This window comes from Haliotis rubra, unplaced genomic scaffold, assembly GCF_003918875.1.
Source record: "Haliotis rubra isolate DU_JTF1 unplaced genomic scaffold, ASM391887v1 Scf91, whole genome shotgun sequence".
NCBI lineage: Eukaryota > Metazoa > Mollusca > Gastropoda > Lepetellida > Haliotidae > Haliotis > Haliotis rubra.
In genome coordinates, this window is record NW_025767646.1 from 962550 (window position 1) to 984111 (window position 21562).

General features: G+C 39.4%; 1 protein-coding gene across 1 annotated transcript in view; it reads left to right on the top strand.

Moving 5' to 3' along the window:
- The first annotated feature begins 477 nt into the window (after window positions 1-477).
- Window positions 478-21562, top strand: part of LOC124264122 (titin-like) — a 43308-nt gene continuing 22223 nt past the window's right edge. Inside the window, exons 1-24 of the mRNA XM_046698841.1 lie at window positions 478-528; window positions 2604-2702; window positions 3854-3955; window positions 4403-4477; window positions 8019-8258; window positions 8839-8982; window positions 9106-9187; window positions 9554-9734; window positions 10069-10255; window positions 10588-10704; window positions 10916-11180; window positions 11614-11701; window positions 12003-12132; window positions 12306-12608; window positions 12797-12931; window positions 13803-13994; window positions 14426-14616; window positions 15427-15556; window positions 16950-17070; window positions 17560-17777; window positions 18254-18428; window positions 18792-19009; window positions 19445-20860; window positions 21291-21477. Of these exons, the coding sequence (XP_046554797.1) occupies window positions 2666-2702; window positions 3854-3955; window positions 4403-4477; window positions 8019-8258; window positions 8839-8982; window positions 9106-9187; window positions 9554-9734; window positions 10069-10255; window positions 10588-10704; window positions 10916-11180; window positions 11614-11701; window positions 12003-12132; window positions 12306-12608; window positions 12797-12931; window positions 13803-13994; window positions 14426-14616; window positions 15427-15556; window positions 16950-17070; window positions 17560-17777; window positions 18254-18428; window positions 18792-19009; window positions 19445-20860; window positions 21291-21477 (4934 nt within the window). The 5' untranslated portion in view covers window positions 478-528; window positions 2604-2665. The remainder of the gene's footprint in view (window positions 529-2603; window positions 2703-3853; window positions 3956-4402; window positions 4478-8018; window positions 8259-8838; window positions 8983-9105; window positions 9188-9553; window positions 9735-10068; window positions 10256-10587; window positions 10705-10915; window positions 11181-11613; window positions 11702-12002; window positions 12133-12305; window positions 12609-12796; window positions 12932-13802; window positions 13995-14425; window positions 14617-15426; window positions 15557-16949; window positions 17071-17559; window positions 17778-18253; window positions 18429-18791; window positions 19010-19444; window positions 20861-21290; window positions 21478-21562) is intronic.

The window sequence follows — 21562 nt, forward strand, 5'->3', positions numbered from 1 at the left end:
CCCTAGTCTGATGTATGTACTGAAGAAACATTTATCAAGGACCTTAATTGTTCCTGACTGACTTGATTTTGACGTCTGCTCAAGAATACTGCATGATATGGAGGTTCAGTACTGTAGTAATCTGTGTGCTCTGAGTACATGTGCCTTTGTGTTTCAATATGTTTATTTTGCACAAGATTCATTTTTCACAAACTTATTTGAAAAAATAATAATTCTGCAAGTATTTCATGCATTTATCATCTTAAGATATTCAAGAAATGTAGGCTATGTTGGTATCTTCTCAGGATCTCTTTTAACAGCATAAAAATCTTTTGCTGCACAGATCTGTGACTATAGAATTGTTATGTGATACTTCATGACATCCACATATGGAAATGTTAAATGACACCTCAATGGCCCTAAAGAATTGTTACATGACACCTATTGCTCTACCGAAATGTTACATGATGTCTTCTGTGGTCATGTTTCCAGGAAGCAACCTGTTGACAGAACTCCAAAGCCAGAAGCTCCCATCGAGCCTCAGAGAAGGTTAATATAATAATCTTAGCATGGATCAGAGCATGTGTGAAGTTGACAGTAAACTCTGTGATATGATTCAGATCGTCAGGAAGCTGTAGATGTGACCTATCATGTACAATACTTTACATCTAAGTTGAGTTGCATCATACACATATATGGTTGTATCATGTAGGTTTTAATGAATGCCTATATCCTTATATTGTGTAGTGTAAACACTTGTTAGATGTATCTTTTATGCATGACTTTGCATTGGTACAATATTTCCATTGAGATGGAGATGAAGACAACTGAATTCACTAGAGTATGTGTTTACCCATAGCAAGCATGTAATAAGAGTAAGATTCCAGTCTTAGGTTTAATGCATGCCCTGTTCATCCACTTCATTGACATAATCTGGGGATAGTTTCAGTAAATACTTAAAATGTCTGTATCAAGCCTCTTCAGGACCAGTCATTATAATGACTGTCATTGATTAGTTCAATGCAACACCCGCGAAAAGTCAAGATGCTTGTTCATCAATATTTTAACAACACAATATCTGTAGCGTTCACAAATTACCACACAGACCACAGCCACAGGCTCCACCACCACCGCCGCCACCACCACCACCAGCTCCAGCACCACCTAAAGTGGCACCTAAAGTGGCTCCCAAGCCAGCCCCTAAACCGGCACCAAAACCGGTTCCTGCACCGGTTGCTGCTCCGGTTCTAAAACCATTCACTCCACTACCGATCTATGCTCCATCACCAATGATCCAACCAGTGATTCAGGCACCACGACCAATGCAACCATTCAAAGTAGCACCATCTCCACGAGTGCCAATGATGGCACCAAGACCAAGATCTCACTCATTGCCAAGAATGGCACCACCAAAGGCACCACCGGCATCAATACGTGTTGTGAAGTTGCCATCCCCACCAAGGGAGAAGGTGGAACCACAGCCATCACCAATGGTTACCAAGCCACCACCACCAACAATGATGAAGAAGGCCAAGGCGCCACAAGTGCCAAAGAAACCTCAGAAGGTCACCTTTGTGCTTCCACCTGGAGAAAGGTGTGTGAGGTTGCTAAAAGCTACATCCGGCTGGTTTGGATTTCCAATAACACGGACATTAACATCTCGGAGTGTTTGCTATACATTAATCTGTGTGCTCCCAGTGGACATGGCAATTAACACATTGGATTGATTCTTTATTAACAGTTGTGTTCTCCCTGTGCTTACAACCATGGTCACTTCATCCTACTGATGGATAGAAGGGAACAGTAATGGGCACATCTTTATTATCTTTACTTATTCTGTCATTTCTTGTTTCCAGAAGATTTGTACTCATGCCTCTCTGTTGACATTCATCTGCTTGTGTGGTCCTTGACAAGGACATGGAAATAACTGTCACAAAGTCTCATGCTTGATGATTCTTTTCTTTCACCATAATTAACTATGCTGTTTTCTCTGTGTGGATTTCCTCTTGAAGAACAGTATATGCAGGATATATTTCCATCACCACCAACATTCTGTCTCATCCATCGACCACCCTTGTGTGCCTATGCATGAATATTATTTGATACATTATTTGAATTTTGTTTCATTCATTTTTAGTGTGATGATTATCACAGAAGAGCATGATCATGAAATCCTAACTGAATACATTCTTCAATTGTTGGGCTGCAGGGTAGCCTAGTGCTTCAAGTATTACATCGACTTATTAGGCCCTGGACATAGTCCACATATGTTTTCAATGTCTTAATATCAGTCTTTGTGTCTCAAGACACCTCATGGCTCAAATGATTACAGAAGCATAAAACTCACTCTACTCATTCATTCAACGGATATAAATATAATCTATCTTGTTCTACCAGAAGAGAAACTTGGGCATGTTCTGTAATATTCATTCAAATGATCAACTGTAGATTTGCGCAGAAATAATTGAACTGTTGTTGCAATGGTACAGATACTGGTATGTCATTTCAGTTGTAGGAGGTTTGTAGAAGGTTAATTACAAGTTGTAGCATGTGAGAATTCATGTTTGCTGGATACTGTGGCCAAGTCTAGAGAAGTTTGACTAATTGTATTCTGCTCCACTCAGTGAGTACGAGATCCAGGAGGAAGGACCAGTCCAACTTATCTCTTACGCCTCAGACACGGAATATGGTTCTCTTCGCCTCGTCAAGCAGGAGAAGAAGAGGTTGGTGTCTACCCAGCTTGCACTGAGACCCTATGTGCTGCGTTCTCGTTTTACATTTTGGAGTTTGCATGAAGCTTATCAGCAAGATCACAGAAACATCGGCTCTGTGTCCATAAGCATGTATTTAAGGAATTCTTGATGCTTAAATCTTTCAGTGAAACTCTGCATTTTGAAGTTCAGGATTTGCAGAGGGTCTGCTTCTAGGAGATACCTTATGAAGGGCTATAACAGTTATCTGTTAACTGACTAGAGAACTTTGCATGGAGTGTTTATGCCCAAGAAGGTGTCCTAGTGGAAGGGTCTAGGAATAACAGGCTTTTGTCTTGTTGAGGAAATTAACCATGCATGAAGCAAGTGAAGAGTTCTTGATTTGTTTTCTTATGAGTTGATTTATGAACTTCAAAGCTATTGTTGACAGTATGGCATTGAGAAGCCATGATACATGGTGGGCTGGCATGTAAGAGTTGCAGCAGCTTTTGTCTCAGGAGCAGAGACAAGTTGCGTCATATGTTTTGGTATAATTTGTATAATTTGGTACAAAGAATGTGGTAGATGTTATGATGTAACTTGTTACAGCATGATGTACAATTACAACTTTTAGGTGTTGATAACTGAATTTAGCCTGTGCATGTTGAACAAGTTCAGACACTTTTCAGATGTTGATGACTGAATTTAGCCTGTGCATGCTGCTGCCAGATCTGACACCTTTCAGCAGACTGATTGCCCCTAGGCCATGCACGATGCAGCTGCTGTTTCAATTTCAGCCCAGGGACAACTGGACAAAAACACAAATTCTGCTTGAATTATGAATTGCATGTATTGTTTTCAGGATTCATGATTGGAGTTCTCTGACCCTATTATTCTAAAACTGTTTTATGTCCATTGAATTGTTATTTGTGCCAATTATAAGAACATCCTAAGTAGATGCTTTGTTTGTTATGGAAAGAACAACATACTGGAAACACAACTGAAGCCTTCTTGGTTTATCAAACATCTCCAGTTTGGAGAAGAGTAATAAAGTGACTATTCAGACCATTGTTTATTAGAAATCATTGTAAAGATCAATTTCAGTAAGAGCCTAGTGAAATGGATCATAAAGTTAGAGTTTACCAAAGTTAACATTTGTTTAGATTTGATTATTCATCTTTCAGACCTGAACCCAAACCTCAGCCAACTTTTAGACCTGAACCCAAACCTCAGCCAACTTTTGAGCCAGTCAAAGCCACATTCAAGGTTCCTGAGGTGGACTACAGGTAACTGAGTGTTTCACATTGTCTTTAAGAGAGAGCCTCGTCTTTTATATCACATGCTTATGCTAAAACATATCATCTAGACCTGCTTTGTTACTGACCCAGGTGGAGCTTGTACTGAGGTAGCTGCCTTTGTTATCCATACACTCATGACTCTGGTATTATATTCCAAGTTTCCTTTGAGGAATTAGCTTTATATTTTTTGGTAATGGCGTCTTTATAATTATATATAATCCAATATAATCCTTCTTAAAGTTCCAACTTTTGTTTTACCATTATCCTACAATTCCCGTTTGTATTGTGATACTTATATAATATAAGATATGTTATAATTACTGGTAGTCTCAGGGCAATATTCCTGGTGTTTGAAGCTAGGTAAAGATATGTATAAACTTTTGGTAAAAAGTTTGGTAGCACTTTGGTAATGTGGCACTGTGTTCCTCCTCTCAGACCTGTGGCGCCACCAACACCAATACCATCTGTTCAGAAAGTTGAGATGCAGATTGCACCACAGGCACCGCCAAGGTTAAATTCTATTCTATTCTGTGTGATCCCCGTTTTGTACAAAATCCCAGTGACAACCTTAAAATTAACCATTTCTATTAAAAGTATTTAAATAGTTTGTAATGAATGTCATGTGATAATATGATTTGGTTATGATTTTCTGATGAATATGATTTGATAGGAAACATCTTCAATTTGGAGATAATCTAGTCCAAAATATTTTGTTCTCTTTTGTAAAGTATTCATCGTTGTTCATTGAAGTGATTTTTATGAGAAGAATTGATTTCTTTTTCCCAAACCTGTTTGCTGTGCCTAATGTCATTTCTTCAAAATGTTTGCCCATAATGTTGCACCGATCAGAAACACTTAACAAGGAATTTTCTGCACCTGTCATGTTTCGATGAATAAATAATTTTTTTTAGCAAACCAGCACCTCCACCTGTGTCACCCAAACCCTCACCAAAGAGGGTTCGTGAACGTAAACCAAAGCCTGAGGAAGTGCCTCAGCCAATCGTATTGCGACAAGATGTACCACCATGGTGGCCAGAGAGTATTGATGTTCCTCATGCTGTAGACACGTATCAGAAGGGGTTAGTTTCAATACTGGTAGCCCTTAGCTGGAATGGACATATTAGGCCTTGACCCAGCATCTGTGAATCTGCTGTACTTGTCATGCTTTGTGGAAGCAGTATGCCACTTTCTTGGCTGCAGCATCAACGTTCATGCTTGTCGTAATGACCATCGTTGTTCAGCTTCTCATCAGTGTTGTCCGGATATGCATCATCGTCATTAGTTTCCAGGATGGAGATGACCTTTGAAATTCACTGCCTGTGTAGAGAATCTGTAATTTGAGTAGAATGGTCTTGATGTTGATGACCCTAAGAAACCTTATCAGCATCTTCCTTCTAGAACCCTAGATGAAACCATTGAGTTTGCAATCCTCATCCCTGCGCTAGATCAGTCCAGGATCAGTAGAGTTTATCTTCAACACATTTTCACTTCATGTCCACATCTGTAGCTGAGGACCATCCTTTCACTCGACGCAATGCTTTTATGGCATATTGCAAGTTGCGGAATGGCATATTTTCAAAGCTTTTCATTGGCCAAGATGCATTGTGATTTCATTGGCTGAAATAGTTCTGCATCATTTATTTGCTGTATCATGCAGAATGACCTATTAGCTGGATGACAGCTTAGTTGATATCAATTCCTGTTTATTGCATGTCTGAGACTGTCAAACATAACATGGTTGCTTTGTACCCACCTGAAGCACCTTATAAGCACATGAAGCACCTTAAGTACATCTCTCCTTTACTCTTAACACTGGAATCCGTAACAATATTTGTGATGTTGATACCACCGTCAACAAAGCATGGAACACCTGTTGCCACTATTTACCCTTTTTCCTTCTTTATCAGCTATTTATTCTCCACTTCATGGATAAAATGGGGATTAGATGGCCTATATGGCTGCAGATTATCATCAGTTGGAGCTGCGGAATGCAACCGGAGAAGACCAACTCTGTAGAATAGCCAAATGGGTCAAGTGTTTGCTTACACCAAAGATCCAGGTTCAGTTCTGATATGGTTGTGTTAAGCCCATACTTGGTGTCTAATGGATATTTCTGGTATATTGCCAAACGTTCTCAGTTTGACCTGATGTGTCCAAAAGAACTTTTCTTCCAAGCTGACTCCTTTGATCACTTTCTTGCAAGGTCTAGACAAGATATCAAGTCACATTGATATATTGCTGTCTATAGAGTGAAACACTATTCACGCACTCACTGATCTTTTCCTTGCATGATGTGTTATGTCTTGAATGAACCACATTCCTTTAAGCTGAAATGTGTGCTTGAATATTGTCTTGGTTGTGATATGGAAGTCTTTATTTCACCTACCAAGTGCAAACTATATATTTGATGTTGTAGAAACTGATGTGGTGTCTTTTATGGAACTGTTGAAACTGTTATTTTTTATACATTTCTACACTCATTGAAATAAATACCATGATTAAACCTTTTATGAAAGATTCAGTTTGATGCTTGCAAACCATTTTTTTTGTATTAAAACGATGACTCGAAATTACTGGCCCTCTTCATATTAACATTTTTGGATTGAATAAACAATTTTGACAGTTCTTGGATCCACTGAGATGAGATGTCTTTTGCTGGGGCACTGTTTGTTGTCCAACTATATATGTATATATTATGGTATGATGTGTGTTGTACAACTGTTAATAACCAAATACTTTCAACAGACCGCCAGTTATCATGACGCCAGCGCCACCTGAGATATCAAGCGCAATTCTACTCTTTGATGCGAGGTTCGGTCGCAAGACCATGCATGGCGTTATGTTTGGAATCAAATGTTTTGTTTTCATTTGTTCCAACTAACATACTTCTGCCATAATTCATGAAATGCATCTGTTCAAACATTTCTCCAATTCCACTGATTTCCTTTTTTTCCTAATCTTCCATTATATAGTTCAACAGCTAAACCTGTTCCTAAAGCCCCGTTCAGCTGATAAATTGCTGTACTCAAATTAAAAGAATTTGACATTCGAAACAATATTCCTGCTTCTACCCGTCATGCATTCAAGAGACTGAAGATCTGATTGTGATTCCCCAAATGGGTACACTATTTGAAGCCTGTCTTTGACATCCTTGTTTATAACATGCCTGGAAAATTGCTAAAAGCAGTGCCAAATCCAACGCTGATTCTTGTTTGAAAATTTGGAATCCAAACCCAGTCTTCAGTTGAATTCCTTTTTGCCACAACCTGACATGTTTGCTGAAGTTTTTTTATTGTTTTTGTTTACTAGCTATACTAGATATCACTCATGGTTATATTTTTGGACTTCAGGTATTTTCATCACAAATAATCTACGTCCCCATTTGCAAACAGAGTAAACTCTTCTCTTGAAACCAACTCATTTTCAGTTAAATATTCATATTCTTATTCATACATCTTTGATTTTCATTTACGTAAATTTGTATGTATTTTAGAAGACGATCTTCATATGATAGGAGGTCCTACTTTAGATTTGGAGCAATGGAATCATAAATTGTTGGGCTTATTTAACAATATTTATCATGACTTATTGTATGGTTACATACGCAATGAAAATATATTCAGATCTTGTGATTCCAATGAAACATCAATGCATATTATCTGAAGGTCATCTTAGGAGCATTGCGAGCATGAAGTTCATCATTTTTATTTTTTTATCAGATTGATACTAACAGTACTCAGATATCATGTTAGGGATGAAAAAATATAACTTCTTTCTGATAAAATCCTAGATAAAGATCCTGCTCAATGTTAAAGTCAAAACAATTAAATTCTGTAAATATTATTGATTACAAGATCAGTGCTTCTTTAGTTGCAATACATTCTCTGTGTTAATCTGTTTTAATGTATAAATAACTTGGTACAGGGTTTGACTTAACATTACAAATACAAATTACTTATCATTACACTCAAATATATTCTTAAACAAGGGACACAATGGTAGGTCCAATTCTTCTACGGAATGTTGTAGTGTGTCTGTATTCTTCCAACAGTCAAAATCTGGGATCAAGAGAGTGCTGTACGTGAGTACATCCGTCGTGAAGGACAGGAGCCAGAAGCTGGTGACATCTTCGACAAGACGAAGCAACGGCCACCCAAGTTCAAGACACAGATCAAGGACCTGAAGACTCTCAAGGAAAATGATTCCGCTCACTTTGAATGCAAGCTCATCCCTATGGGTGATCCTAACATGAAGGTCGAGTGGTTCAAGGATGGAGAGCCTCTTCATCATGGTGAGTTGGTAGCTCTTCTTATTGGTTGTAGGTTATTGAAGAGAGTTGTGTCCCTTAGTTTTGTCTGGATCTGGTGATAATGGGTTTCAATACCTTAATAAGGTGAATTTTGATGGTGGTTTGTTTGTCAACACCATAGGGGCAATGGGGTAGCCTAGTGGTTTAAGTCTTTGCTCATCACACCAAAGACCTAGGTTCAATTCCCCACAGGTGTACAATGTGGGATTCCCATTTCTATTGTCCCCTGCTGTGATATTGTAAAACCCTACACACTCACTGCCAACAAGTTAAATGGTGATATGGAACACATTTATAGAACATTAATATCATTTGTACAAAATAACTTTGGTTGTATTTGGACTTTCTCTAAATCATTAATGTTTTACTGCCTTGTTAAAATTTGAGGTCACAACTTCATCTGGTGCAAGATATGAATGATTACTAAGAAACTACAGCTAAATTTGCACAATTAATAAAATATAGGCCCCTTCCAGTGTGAATAAAATATCTGTCTAGAACATACTGCTTCACACTAAGAGCCATTAGAGTAAAATGACAATTATGTTCGTTGTCATTCCAGGCCACCGCTTCAAGCCAATGTATGACTTTGGTTTTGTATCCCTGGACATCCTGTATGTGTTTGCTGAAGACTCTGGCACATACACCTGCAAGGCCACTAACAACTATGGCGAAGCTACAACCACTGCCGAAATCAAGTGCAGAGGTAGGGAAAATATAACATACTGAAGATTATAAGTAGTAATACTTATGTTTTCTTCCTAATGAACTGAAGTATAGTGAAATAGATATCTGTAAAATAATTAAAACAAATTTATTTATCTTTTAGCCCGCAAATCTATCATCATGGACACTCAACTGCCAGGAGAGGGCGCCACTCGTCTCTTTGAGATGGAAGAACATTGGAGAAGGTGAGTTACCTCCCTTTGTGGATACATATAACTGGCTTTAGAAGTTGTACCAATAAGCTGCAAAACAAAATACAGATTTCAACTTCTTATAAAAATGCAAGGTTACAATACAATATTAGTAAATTAAGGTATCATTATGAAATATTGAATTGAAAAAAATACACAAAGTTGAAATACAAGTGTTGGTCAAGTCTACTCTATGCATACAGATCCTAGATAATGGAACACACACTTACATGACCCATACCTGTTATAAGAATGTGTGAATGCTTTATACACTGCTTTTGTGTAATGCAAGTTGTGATAATCTGTACACAGAAGAGCGTATTCTTTCTAGTTTTAGTAATATGGTTTTGTGTCTTCCAGTGGTATGATGTTGGAGGAGAGGGTCATTGAAGAACCTCAGGTCAAATGCCCTCCAAGCTTCGACCTCAAGCCAGAGCCAGTGGAAACTGGTGAAGGTGAACCTGCCAAGTTCCTGGTCAAGGTCAGCGGTTTCCCACGACCCCGCGTGTCATGGTGGGTCAATGGGTCGCTAATTGTCGGGGTGAGTATAAGGCCACTGGATATTTTCTAAAATTATAGGATATGTTTGTCTTGTATTAAGGTACAGCATGTTTTGGACAGGATACAGGTGTAACTGACATGTTACTTAATGTTTTATGAGCTGATTGGGAAACTTAGTATTTGTAGTGTAGATATGAGTTTGATTCACCAGTTGTAGCTGGAATAGCTGAGTGTGTGGCATTAAACAAAACATATTAAGCAATAATTAACAAAATATGAAAAAGACAATTTTGAAAATAGCTTCTCAGGTTGCTATTATGTCTTGACTGTGTTATGTTTGGCCCTTGACTGAAAATTGTGTTTGTCCTTTCCAGGGTACAAGGTTCAAGGTAACATATGATGGCATGATGCATTACCTGGAGATTCCACGTTGTCGCGAGTACGATGCAGGACAGATCCGTGTGGTCACCAAGAATCCTGAAGGTGAAGCCGAGACCAGCACATCGCTGACGGTTCTACCCAAGGAGGACTGGAGAGCCAAGCTGAAGCAGGCACCCAAAGGTTTGCACATTGGACTGTACTATATGTGTTACTACTGCCAATTGTTCAGATTGACTGTGTGGTCAATTGGATAGAGCACCTGCTATAGTGCATAACTTAAGTGGTTTCATCCCCTCTCTATGTCATACCGAAAAGATGTTACAAGATGGTGATTTATAGGTCAGGGGTAAAGCTTGAATATTGCTGACATTCCTAACTGTTTGAAGCTGATTATATATGATAATAGGATTCATATTTCATTGTCATTGATAATGTTTGATTTCACCTTTAAAATTTAAATTTACTCTTTGTGTTGAAATTTCATATTCACATGATATCCTTTGATCTTGCAGGAGAGCTTGAGATTGAACTTGAGCGTAGAAAGAAAATTGAACTCCGTAGCGTGGAACTTGAAACAGCCTTCAAGAAGCCAAAAGCAACTGAATTTGAACTTCGCCAACTTGAAAGAGGTAGGACTTAGCTCCAATGTTTCAAATACAACATTGATGTGAGATTGGTCATATGTACAGGATCATTGGGTGTGTTATTAAAATCTCAGAATCTGATTTTTTTTGCCATGACAACTACATGACTATGAAATATTTTCAGAAAATAAATTCTGTTTGTATGATGAAGACAGGTATATATAAATAATCATTGTGTTTGATGGTCATCTTGCAGCCTCAGAGTCAAAGATCAAGATTCGCCGTGATGACGAGGTCGTCCTTGCAGAACAGCAGTACATCAGTGTGCACACACACCTCCAGCCAACCAACAAGGATCTCATTGCTGAGCATGCTCAGATGTTTGCTGTTCCTCCTCAGCCAATGATAAAGCCTGATGAGACCCACGTCGCCCGGAAGCAGGTGACCTTGGCCCAAGGGGAACCACCTGTATTCTCTAAGCCACTGCGTCCAGTCCGCGTCACAGAAGGAGCCTCTGTCAAGTGAGTATATTGTATCTCTGAAGAGACTTGGATGATGTGATGTTTGTGTAGCCATTACCTGAAGTATTGATGTAAATGTTAAATGGAGAATAAGATATTGCTTTTTTAATTTACTTCAGAACACATTTGCTTCGAGTACTCAGTATTTATTTCAGTAGTGTTATAATCTCTTAAAAATTCCTTGTGTTATGTGACAGTGCATAGTGCCCCAATGACAGGATCATGCACATGATTTCAAACATTGTTTTGCCTGACCATGGGATGATTATGTACAGGCTACACTAAAACAGCTGATGTATAAAACAACATTTGCAATCACTTTTATATGATAGTCAGATGTAGTTTATTTGAGTGATTGTGTTGATGTTTTGATGAAGTAAATGTCAACTATCTAAACTGGTATTATGACACCTTGTGTCCACTCTTGTTACAGACTTGAGGTTCAGTTCAAGGGAAGTCCGCCACCTGTCATTACCTGGTACAGAGACAACTTTGAGGTGCAGAGGTCCAGAGACTTCCAGGTCAGGAAAACAAAACACCTGTCTTTAAATGTTTGGTTTTTCAGTCTTTGCAAAGTCTGCACCCAAATTATTGCATACATTGAACTGCATTATGTTCTGAACAAAAGGGGCAGTGGGGTAGCCTAGTTGTCAAGGTGTTCGCTCATCATGCTGAACACCTGGGTTCGGTTAGCGCTTCCTCACATGGGCATGTTGTGCTCTGCAGCATATTAAAAAACGTATAATATTCTTAATCATGTAATTTGTATGTAGCATGGATGGACATTGAGTGTCATTATCTTTTCTTCTTCATCCATTCCAGATCACCACAACAAACAGCAGCAGTACTCTTCAGATTCCAGAGGTGTTCAACGAAGATGGCGGCATGTACACTGTCAAGGCCTATAACAAGTTCGGCATGGTCCAGTGCAAAGCCAAGATGACCGTTGTTGGTCAGTGCATATGCATCTTATAACATGATGTATTTTGTAAAAATAGATAGTAGAGGATGGTTAGATCATAGAAATTGAATGTATTACTTTACGGACAACATTCTGAAAATGAAATGAGACATTCTGAAAATGAAATCAAAATTATCTGATAATGGATAATGTTGTTGTTGCAGAGCCCGAAGAGCCAGAGAGAGTAGCCTCCCCTGAGTTCACGAGTTTGTTGCGAGACAGCGTGACCACCCAGGGAGAACCAGCTACCTTCGACTGCCAGGTGTCCGCCTATCCCAGGCCACAGGTGTCCTGGACAAAGGATGGGAAGCCACTGTATGAGAGCAAACGGTGGAAGTTCATCGCCGAAGACTACAACCACACTCTGGTTATCTATGAAGTCCAACCTGAGGATGCTGGAGTCTATGCCTGTGTTGTCATCAACACTGTTGGCAAGGCAACCTGCACCGCAAGACTCACAGTTGAATGTACGGAACGCTATATTTTATACAATAAAAATATTTTTCATTTTGTTATTATCCAAATAAAATTCCAGAGGTTTTTATCTTGCTGATATTTGTTTTAAATGGTATTAATTGCAGTGTTGTTTGACTGGGGGGTCCAGTTTGGGGGATGATATTAAAGGAAAGCTAATGGTCCTGTTACTGTTGTCTAGTGCCAATCCACCCACCAGAGGAGCTGAAGCCAGAGGAGCCTGCCGTGGCCCCTGTTGTGCAGCAACAGCCCCAGCCAAAGGAAGTAGACGAGGGAGAACCTGTCACATTCACATGCAGGATCACTGGACATCCTCGTGAGTACAGCCTTTTGAATGAGATGTGATGAATCAAATCAGTGAGGAGGAGGATAACTCTCAGTGATCAGAGATGATGATGTCAGTGACTCTAATCAGTGATGATCAGGATAACTCTGATTAGTGATAATGATGATAATGATGATCAGGATAATCTAATTATGTTGATGATAACGACTTCCTCTGGATTATGGTTGCCAGTTTCCTGTGGGTGACACAGATACATACAGAATGAAAGAGACTAAAAATTTTCTAAGTTAAGCTATCCCTACTGGTATGCCTAAATATCTACATGGTTATCTCCCCTGTTAGCAGAATGATTAAAAATGTCTAAGTCATAGCACAGCATTGTTCTTTGAACATCTTCATAATTGGTTAGTGTTGATGATAATGACAATTGCTCTATTTAGTGATTATCAGGATTACTCTGATTAGTGTTGATGATAATAAATATTACTTTCATCACTGATGGTGATGATGATGATTATTATTATTCTAATTGATGTAGATGACCAGGATTACTCTAATAAGTGATGATGATTACTCTAATCAGTGATGATGAGGATTATTCTAATTATTAAAGATGAATAGGATTACACTAATCAGTAATGATGAGAATTATAATAAGTGAAGATGACAATGAAGATTATTCTAAGCAGTGATGATGAGGATATTGATAAAAAAACGATGATATTAGCACTGCTGGTACTGATGTTGATAATGTTTAACAATGATATTGATGTCAATGTTAAACATTGTATAGGTTATCCTGATGACGCGATAAGGACAGGGGGGTTGGTGGGGATCACAGATACCAGACATGTCTGTTGATACCACCTGGATGGAGTTCACATGTTGCTGAATGTTTCAGCTCCTGTTGTGTCTTGGTACCGCAACACCCACCTAGTGAAGCAGTCCAAGTACTTCAAGATGGAGAGCGCCCCAGACGGCCTTCACACCCTCAGCATCATGGAGGCCTTCCCCGAGGACAGCGGCACCTACAAGTGTGTCGCTCGCAACCCTGGAGGAGAAGTCTCCAGCGTCACATACCTCAAAGTTCACGGTCAGTTGGCAAAACATTCAATGTTGGTTAATAACATGGAACAAAATTGTATTTGAGAATGGTTTTACTTCATTCATGTTAGTTACATTTGAGTCTTTCAGTTGGATGGGCGGTGGGGTAGCCTAGTGGTAAAAGCGTTCACTTGTCACAACGAAGACCCGGGTTCGATTCTCCCCATGGGTACAATGTGTGAAGCCCATTTCTAGTATCTCTCACAGTGATATTGCTTTAATAAATTGTTAAAGCGGCGTGAAACTAAACTCTCTCACTCACTCACTCAAATTATCTGAGGTTATAATTAATTGACTAAATACAATATGTGCATGAACCAAGCTTTTACTTTGAGACAGCCATACGTTTGAAATGTCAAAGTTTGACACAAGAGTGTTTGACTGTGGTACTCAAAGACCTTATGCCTTGTATTCCTGCAGGAATCGAGAGTGAGCCTGAACCGACTCAGCCTCAGGCCATGCCTCCAAGCTTCATCAAGCCTATTTCCAACACACTGGTTGTGTCCGGCAGCCCAGCTCGCTTCGAGGCTGTCTTCTCAGGACACCCCACACCCACAGTCACCTGGATCAGGAACGGCATCCAAACCATCCACGAAACTCGGGAGACAACTGTAAGTCCCGTTGGGTCATATCATCAAGGTTCTTTTGACTTACCTGTGAGGAAAGTTTGTGGGAATTTGATATTGCTTTCATTTGAATTTATGTGTAGCTTCAAGGGACTTGGAGTTGACACTTGGGTTTCAACTTGTTTGTTGTTGCAATGCATCTTTTCTTGCATGTGTATCAAAGTGTTGCATTGAAAAAGTTGAGATCCATAGGTAATCATTTTTCAAATGGAATTGACCTGTGACGGTCCGAGTTAGAATGAGCCTTCAGTAACCCATGCTTGTCGTAAGAGGCGACTAATGGGATCAGGTGGTCAGGCTTGCTGACTTGGTTGACACATGTCATCGGTTCCCAATTGCGCAGATCGATGCTCATGCTGTTGATCACTGGATTGTCTGGTCCAGACTCGATTATTTACAGATCGCTGCCATACAGCTGGAATATTGCTGAGTTTGGCATAAAACTAAACTCACTCACTCAAATAGAATTGGTTTCTCACTTTCTGTAGATGTGTAAGAATGTGATGAATTATTTGTTAAAGTTCATAGCTAAAATCTGGACTTTAAAATATTCCAAACACCACATTCAAGTCATTTATGGATTGTTAGGATGAATGCACCAGTAAAGTAAGATTTTACTGCTACAAACTGGAATAAGCTGGGTAACAAAGTGATTTTTTGCACTTACTTAACACTTGCTGGGTCAGCTGATTTGCCTCAGTGGTTAGTCTCCCTTTAAGAACATTATTCTTTTGTTTTCAGTGAAGCAAAAGATGCTTCATTGAGAAATTGAAATATGTCAATTAATTACTCTAGATCGAAGTTACCGAGAGCATGACAACTCTCACTATCCGACAAGCCTTCCCAGAAGACAGTGGTCTGATCACATGTCGCGCCAAGAACCCGGCCGGTATCTCGGAATGCTCCGCTGAGCTCTACATTCAAGGTAAGTGGTAGCTCATCAACCCTGCATCTTGGTGTTCTCTTTCTGCTTGAATATCAGGCCAGGCTTCTTTCGAGATCTTCGCCAAATGCCAAGAATTTTCTGAAATTAAAATTGAAAACCCTTTAATCTTTGATAATCTTCTTGTCAATTTGTAACCATTTTGGTCTTTTTCTGTATTTTCCTGGAGATCCCACGTTGATCCCACGTTTGTGTGTTATAAGGAATGGTTAATGGTGCATGTTGATGTTTTGCTGTGTGTGAAGCAGGATAGCTATGTGCATGCTTGACCGTGATGAAGAGTAGAGTTTACCAGATTGCCAGAATTTTCAAGGAATTTAATTGGTTGACAGCAAAATGAGAAAGTTGCATTTGGATTGCATGAGATTGATTGCATGTGTGTGTGATTTCGAGAGTGTGAAATCCATTTGGATAAAAGAGATGACGAGATATCAAGAACAGAAGAAATTTTTCAAACAGAAGAAGAATGATTTGCATGGCTGACACAAATTTGCATGTCCCATTTCACAGGTGAGAAATTATTCAAGTACTATGCATCTGTTTCAGTTGAAACGAATGCATAAGACATATTATATTTTAGATACTGCATTCCTGCCACAAAATATTAAATTTTGATTTTTTGTTTGACGTGATTGTAAATGCACACACAGTGTTTATTGAAACATTTTGTGTCCATATAGTTCCACAGCATGTAACCTAGCAACCTGTTTGATGTTGATACCATAGTTGTTGGATTGTGATATTGACCATTGTGTTTGACCATCTTCTCCTCGACTAACATTTGTTGTTTTGATGACTAACACTAGTGATTAGGAAAGTAGCTTTCTAGGTTTGAGACCTTGAGCATGTGAAGGCATGGTGAAGACACTGTGAAACGTTCAACATGTGTGAAATCTCTGTGCACCCGGAATGAAGCATGTGATGTGTGCAGTAGGCCAACAATGGTTCATGTGAGTGTATTTATTTTCCTCAGATCCGATCTAAGTCAGTAACTGGAAGACTTGGATTGTATATATTTTATTCTGTTTGTATTATAAGAGGATGTATTTTGGCCATTGCTATAGAATTACAATGTTAAAACTCATGTGAAATCTAAGCTGTAGAATGTGAAAAATCATATTTGTAGGAACAACTCAGTCTTGCTTGATAGTATAATAATGATCTGTATGAAAACACAGGTGTAATAGAGTATTAAATAAGTTGATATCCATAAATTTTATCTGCAGTGTGTTTCTGAAAATTATGAACGTGTCCTTCCTACTGGTTGAAAAGCTTCCCTTAGTTTGGAGAATTGGACCGAGAAATTTCAGGATTTCTGAAGATGTCAGCATTCCTGTTAGTGTGAGGATTACACTGTTTTAATAATTTTTTGTAGAAGAGGAAGAGGCTCGGCAGATGGAGAAGCAACTGCACGTCGTGGTGTCACGGAGAGCGCCACCTGGTTTCACAAAACCACTGAAACCCTACGTGGAAGTGCGGCCAGGAGAAACTACAAGGTAGGTGGGCTTGTTCTGGGGACGTCAGGAACTAATGTACCATTGGATCATAATAAGAAGAATTGGAAACTATGATATAGATTGTCCATATTCTTCTGTGGATAAGAAACTAAAAAAAATGGTCGGCATATTTATTGAGAAAGTGATAAACTGCAAGATATGCTGGCCATATAATTGAGAGGGAGAGAAACTCCTAAATATGGCTGTCATATCCTAGGTGAGGAGGTGAAAATATTTGTGTCATATTCTAGAATGTATGTATAAAACTGCCAGAATACGGTCATAGGGTGAGAACCAACATCAGAAGGTTGGTGTTCCATAACAATCTAGGGTATACTTAGGGAAAGGTTTCTTTCAAATCACTTCCATTATGATACAATATGCTCATACAGCTGTCTATTGGATATCAAAATATGTAGCAGCCACACCATTCCTGTGATCCTGTGATGTTCATCCATCAGTTATCCTGATATTTCTTCTATCCTGTAGACTCGAGGCAGAGGTTGGAGACATCCCAGTCCTCAGGAGTTCCTGGTATGTGAATGGCATCGAGATTCACCCCACCGAGAGAACCAAAGTTGTAAAGGAAGGCAAGACATTGGTCCTGATCATCATCAGTGTCAGGCCAGAGGATGCCGGAGAGTACACCCTGAAGGTGGAGAACGAGCTCGGCGAGACCACCTGCAAGACAACGCTCGTCATGAAGGGTGAGATTTGTTTATTTACAGGATGCTATCATATTGCTTGGTTAGGCATTTAAACAATAAACTAATGAAGTGAAATGTTGTATAGTCAATGTATAAATCAACATTGTTTCAAGCTTAAAGACTGAGTGATACAAATACGCAATCACAATTAGTGGCATATTTCTCTGAGAGGAAGAATGTTGTCTAAACTGTTTTGAAGATATTGTTTCTTGTCATCCTTGAAATACATACAGTGATTACAATAACCTCTTAACAACTGTTTCACAATATGATTGATATGGGTTCTTAACTATGATAAGTATATACTACTCAACCTACAGTAGGGATACCACTATCAATCTACAACACTGATTTCTCCGTTAAATAGTTTGTGGAAGTGTCCCTATGATAAGTTGGGTAACATAGATAACAGTGGTAATGTGTCATCTAGGCGTTGTTCTTTACTTTCAAATTCTTACTGAGTAAATATCTCACAGGTACCGAGAAGACAGTGGAACTGCCCCACACCGAGGTGACCACAGAGAGCATGACAGTCACCAAGACTGTGACCACCATTGAGAGAGAGGAACAGGTTATTCTTCAGAAGGTCAAGCCAGTGGTCGTGACACCACTGGAACCAGAGATCTATGTCAGGGAGAGAGGCATTGCCAGGTGGGTGCAGCATCTTAGGATGAAATGTAGCATCTCCACCCACATCTTGCAGCTGCAGATACAGCAGATTCTGTGTACATTTTGTTCGAGCAACAAACGATAACCTTACTGTGTTTGTTTTACTTCATTTCTATTAGGTTAAATGAGATTAACAAAGATTGAATAAAGCATCCTTGTGGAGCAGTCAGTTTTCAGTATTCAGTCATTATCTCATGATGTGTAACCAGTATATGACGGGTATTTCTAAAACAGTGTAATGTGACAACATATCTTAATGCATTTGGGGACCATGTATTTGGGCACTTAGTATTGCCATGTGATTCTGCATTCTGTGTCTGGATCTTCATTTGTGTTCCTTTCTAGGCTGGAATGCACAGTGAATGCCATTCCACCTCCGCTTGTTACATGGTTTGTGAACGGCATGGAGATCAAGCCCTCACCCCACTATGAGATCCGCTATGAAGACGGCAAGAGCTCACTTCTCATCATTGAGGTTGGACCTGAAGACACAGGAGAATACACTTGTAAAGCAGTGTCTGAGATGGGAGAGGCCATCAGTTCTACAACGCTCTATGTACAAGGTAGGGACTTGTTTAGCCACTTAATGTTCATATATTTACTTGCTGTATAGCTCTAATTCTCAGCTGTTTGTTGCAATATTACCCATATAATCTCAAATGTATCATAATAATATGAGTCAGGATAAGTATAAAATATCAATTTTACTTTAAAAATTATATTTTTAGTCAGAAAATTACATTATTGTTGCCTTGAAGTGACAGGATCTGCTGATTGTGGGTTTGAATCCCATATTTTCCATGGTTATCCTTCTTGGTATGTCAGCACAGTTCTGATGCTTACTGATTTTGACAGTGTTTTCTATGACTTTCATAACTTAAGGCCTTCCTTCCAATGCTTTATCACCTATGGACTGAATCACATTGAGTCTCATATACAGATACACATTAACTGACTTCATTGAAAAGTAATTAAAGGAAACGATTCTTGTCCTACAGAACCAGCTACAGAGGAGCTAGCCCCAGCTGCCCCTGAGTCAGTTGCCACCATCGAGGTCTCCCCAACTGCTCCCATGACTCCACCACAATTTGTTGAAGTCCTTGGCTCTGTTGAAGCCAATGATGGTCAAGAAATCAAGATGGTATGCAAAGTCACTGGATCTCCCATGCCACAGATCTCCTGGTTCCACGACAGCAAGAACATCGATGAGGATGAAGAGTTTGTCATCTCCTACAATCCAGACACTGGTGAGATCAGCCTCATCATTGTGGAAGTGTTCCCAGAGGACCAAGGACAGTACATCTGTATTGCCCAGAATCCTGTAGGAAGAGCCACTACATCAGGCTACCTCAGTGTGGTAGAGACAGCTGTAGTGGAGGAAGAGGAGGTCACAGAAGAGGTCTTTGAGGTCGAGTACACTGATGCTGCTCCATGTGAGGAACCTATGGATGTTGAGAAACCTGTTGAAATTACCCAGGTGTCTGAAGAGCAGGTTGTTCCTCAAATTATTGATAGACCAAAGGTGAAGCCTCTGGTTGAAGAAGAAACAATAGAATCACCTATTCCTGACAGTATTTGCTCTGATGTCACATCAGAATTGTATGAAACATGCCCTGAGTCTCCTATTTGTGATGAGGTTTTGGAAGAAATCACTGAGCCTAAGGTTGTGTCTAAAAAGATTGACAGACCTAAGGTTGTTCCTCTTGAACCGGAAAGAGTGCCCGAATCTCCTCTCCGTGAGATTATCATTCCTGATGAACCTATGGAGGAGGAGCTCGAGACACCAACTGGGGAGGAGGTAACTGAAGAGGTACTGACATCCCAGGTGGTCACTAGAGAGGTGAAGATCCCAGAAATCACAGAAAAGATCACAGAGGTTGCACTGCCAGTAGAAGAAGAACCAATTGAAGGAACAGAAATTGAATCCCAAGAGGTTACCTTTGTTATCTCTGCTGAGCCTCAGGAAATCATGGAAACAGTACCATCTGAGGAAGCTGAAATACCAGAGGCTGAAGTGAAGGAACCACCAGAAGAGATTGCTCCAATTGAAGAGGAGAGTGTTGAGTTCCAATTTCAGATTACTGATGAGATTCCTCAACAAATCATCACTCCTGAAACAGCAGATGAAATTCCACCAGAGTTTGTGGAGATGCTGCAACCTCAGATTGTCGAGGATGGCGGGGCCGTGTTGATGTCCTGTCGTCTTGTCGGAAGCCCTGCACCAACAATCACCTGGTACAAGAGCACCATTCAGATTGAACCCAGCCCAGACTTTAAACTCACCTATGAGCCTGAGACTGGAATCTGTACCTTGGAGCTAGCAGAAGTCTTCCCTGAAGATGCAGGGGAATACGTGTGCAAGGCTGTCAATCCCTTTGGTGAGGCCACAACATCAGGAACTCTTCTTGTTCGAAGTAAGTGCCATTTCAGACAAATTATTCTATTTATGAAGCAAATCATAATTCCAGTATATTGTTAAATGATGCGTAAATTATTTTTTTGTTAAAACAAAAAATAACAGAGCTAGTCAGTCAATTCAAGTCAAAGATTTTGTTATTATCTTTCTTACTGTTGTTAAAATTTACCTTCAGAAAAATGCTCAATATGACAAAAAGAATTACATATATATGTCAAATAGGATAATGAAGAAACATTGGTTCGTAAATAAGCTAGTCAGTCAATTCAAGTCAACGATTTTGTTATTATCTTTTTAACTGTTGTTAAAATTTACCTTCAGAAAAATGCTCAATATGACAAAAAGAATTACATATATATGTCAAATAGGATAATGAAGAAACATTGGTTCGTAAGTAAATAATATTTGTACTGTCGCATCACATTTAGCTATGGAAGAGACTGAGACAACAACGACGACAACAACATCGGAGACAGTAACAACAGTCACCCTTGATGCTGAAATGCCCGAGGTGAAGCTTGTGGATGAGAAGCACTCAACTACCCTGGAGATCTCACCAACCTTCACGAAGCCTCTTCTGCCAGCCATTGAAGCTGATGAAGGAGGAACTGTTCAGTATGTATTGTATTTAGATGCTGCTGATATCAGCCATTCATGTATCTGTCAAACAATATATTACACACCTGGATGAATGCATACA